Source organism: Equus caballus, chromosome 24 (assembly GCF_041296265.1).
Source record: "Equus caballus isolate H_3958 breed thoroughbred chromosome 24, TB-T2T, whole genome shotgun sequence".
NCBI lineage: Eukaryota > Metazoa > Chordata > Mammalia > Perissodactyla > Equidae > Equus > Equus caballus.
The window spans coordinates 13,158,532-13,161,332 of NC_091707.1; the positions used below are offsets into that span (position 1 = coordinate 13,158,532).

The window sequence follows — 2,801 nt, forward strand, 5'->3', positions numbered from 1 at the left end:
AGTAAAATTGATCCATAGATGTTGACTTCTCTCAACACGTTTCAGTAAAACTAAGAGATGCAGTAGTAGAAAATAAAATCTCATCTGAGAGATATTATCTAATGCTAAGAGTAGCAGTGGCTAGTATTAAAAAAGAGACAACAGATCCAGAATGGAGTCCCTTGTGCTAAGTTCAAATCACAAAACCGAGACTTAATACCTAACTCAATTACAATTTCAACCTTCCCAAGGGCTGGAGTCTCAAACAGTCAATCTGGAATTACCTGTCAGCACCAGTGAGATAACTCACCTAACAGACCCTGCCATCCACTAAGGGAAGGTGACCTTGCCTGAAACAATCAGCTCTTTGCAAGAATGACTTTCTTGTTCCACCTCTTTACAAGAGCTCCTTGTAAAGCTCTTCAGAGCTCTTTCCTATTTGTTAGATGAGATGCTGCCTGATTCATTCAATAAAACCAATATACCCTTCAAAATTTACTCAGTTGAAATTGGTTTTTAATGTTACTTAGGAAGTAAACTTAGTATATGTAGAACTCCAGGGATGGGTGTGGGAATGTCTTTGCCTAATTAATTCCCACTAATTTGACTAAACTTTTGACCCACTTATCTTATAATTAACTTCACAGTTTCCTTGACCTCTGTTAGCACCTCCAAGTTTTTATTGTTGTCCTGAGGCCTACCTGAAATTAAATCATTTCCTTAGCATTCATCACCCTAATAGAGACATAAACCTCTCATATTCCATTCAGAGTGGTATAAAGAGTTCCAAATCCCCAGTGAAGTCTTGAAGTCTCAGCTAAATACCTGCAATGATAAGTTTCTTTAAATTAAAAGAAAGAGTAACTGGCACAGGTAAATTACAGGTTTACTATGAGAATAACAAGATGTCTTCTGACTTTCAATTAGATCTTCACATTCAGGGCAAATTCTTTTGTTTTACATATATTTGAAAATAGTAGAACTGCTATGCTGAATGACTACTTCAGTTAGTTTCTGCTTTCATTTCTACATGACAATGATTATCATGGACATCATATCAGCAAAAAATACATGAATTTGAAGATTAATTTGAAATTGATGGGAAACAGCACCATGAAGAAAGAAGATAAAGCTTAGAATTTTATATATGTATATATATGCTCACATGTCTGTATATTTACAAGATAATTTTGTACAGACCTAAGTGATATTCTTCCTTTCTACATTAATTGTAGCCCTTGCACTCTAAGCATAAAATAGTATTTTTAATTCTGTACACGGATGAATGAACTTATAACCAAGTCCTGGGTACACACACAAAAAGCTTTGTCTACATTTTTTCAGTGCAGATTCTCTGAATCACTCTTCTTAGGGCCCCCATCACCTCCCTGTTTCTCAGGCTGTAGATGGGGTTTAGCATTGGGGTCAGGATGGTGTAGAAGACAGCCAGAACCTTGTCCTTTGTTGGAGATCTGAGGGATCTTGGATGTAGATAAGTGTAAAAAAGTGGAACATAGTAGAAAGTCACCACAGTCAGGTGGGTGCTGCAGGTGGAATAGACCTTCTTCCTCCCTTCTGCTGAGTGCATGTGGTAGACAACAAGGACAACCCAGCCATAGGAACATGCAATGCCAAGGAAAGGAAGCATGAGGAAGAGGATGGTGCTCATAAACACTGTGTGATCATAAACCCAGGTATCCATGCAGGCCAGAGTCAACATGGCTGGGACATCGCAGAAGAAATGGTTGATGGTCCTGGATTGATAGCAACGGATATGGAAGGCATATGTGGTGTGGGCGCAAGAGTTTACAAAGCCCATTATCCAAGATCCTATTATCATCAGCACACACACTGTTTTGCTCATACGACTGGAATAGTGGAGAGGAAAGCAAATAGCAATATAACGAGCATAGGCCATAGATGTCAAGAGCAGTGCTTCTGCACCTCCTAAAGTCAAGAAAAAGAAGCTCTGAACCCCACATCCAATAAAGGAGATAGATTTGTTTCCAAAAAGAAAATTAGAAACCATTTTGGGGACAATGGTGGAGATGTGATTCAAGTCAATGATGGAGAGCTGACTAAGTAAAAAATGCATGGGTGTGTGGAGATGGGTGTCCAGGGAGATGAGAAGCATTATGCACAAGTTGCCAAACAGAGCCATTAGGAAAATCAGAACAACGAGAATGAAGAAGAACAGGCCAATTTTTGATGGTGGAAACAACCCCAATAAAATGAAATCAGTTGATGTTTGATTATAATTTTCCATAGGGCATTAATATGATTTTTCCTAGAGGCAGACACAAGAGTAAGTGAGTTAAGTATAAAACTATAAGTTCTTTTTAACTTATTATTTTAGACTGTGTATTATTTAAAATTTTATAGCTCTTAAATGAAGACCTGAACTTATCTATTTTGGGAAAAATAAACCTCATTTTCTGATCCAGAGATTAAAATGTAAATATGTGAACATTTTTGGCCAAAATATTTTGTAAGAAGATGCTAAATTTATTTTAAAAACAAGATTTCTGTTTTGACTTAATTAGGATAAATATATTTTACTGCCCTACACAAACTGAGGTATCATTAAAATATATGCTGTATTCAAAATGCCTGCATATAAAATTTATGTAAACCAATACTTCATGGAGTTCTAGTATCAATAAATGTCTATCACCCTTAAGGGATGATTTTCCTGCCATATTTTGACCCAAAATGTACCTCTAAAATTGCAGTAGCCTATCAGCTCATGTTTGAGGAGCTTTCTTTCTTAAATCTTCTTTTCACAATAATGTCAAATCAAGTTTTCCTGAAGTCAGGTATTA

General features: G+C 36.6%; 1 protein-coding gene across 1 annotated transcript; it reads right to left on the reverse strand.

Annotated features, from left to right (window-relative positions):
* Nucleotides 1–1,309: 1,309 nt before the first annotated feature.
* OR2L27 (olfactory receptor family 2 subfamily L member 27) lies at nucleotides 1,310–2,245 on the reverse strand. The gene has a single exon (NM_001391777.1). The coding sequence runs from the start codon at nucleotides 2,243–2,245 to the stop codon at nucleotides 1,310–1,312; it is 936 nt and encodes a 311-aa protein (NP_001378706.1).
* Nucleotides 2,246–2,801: the final 556 nt, after the last annotated feature.

Excerpts from the sequence above, each read along its gene's own strand:
- OR2L27 (NM_001391777.1), bottom strand. The coding sequence starts at position 2,245 with ATGGAAAATTATAATCAAACATCAACTGATTTCATTTTATTGGGGTTG.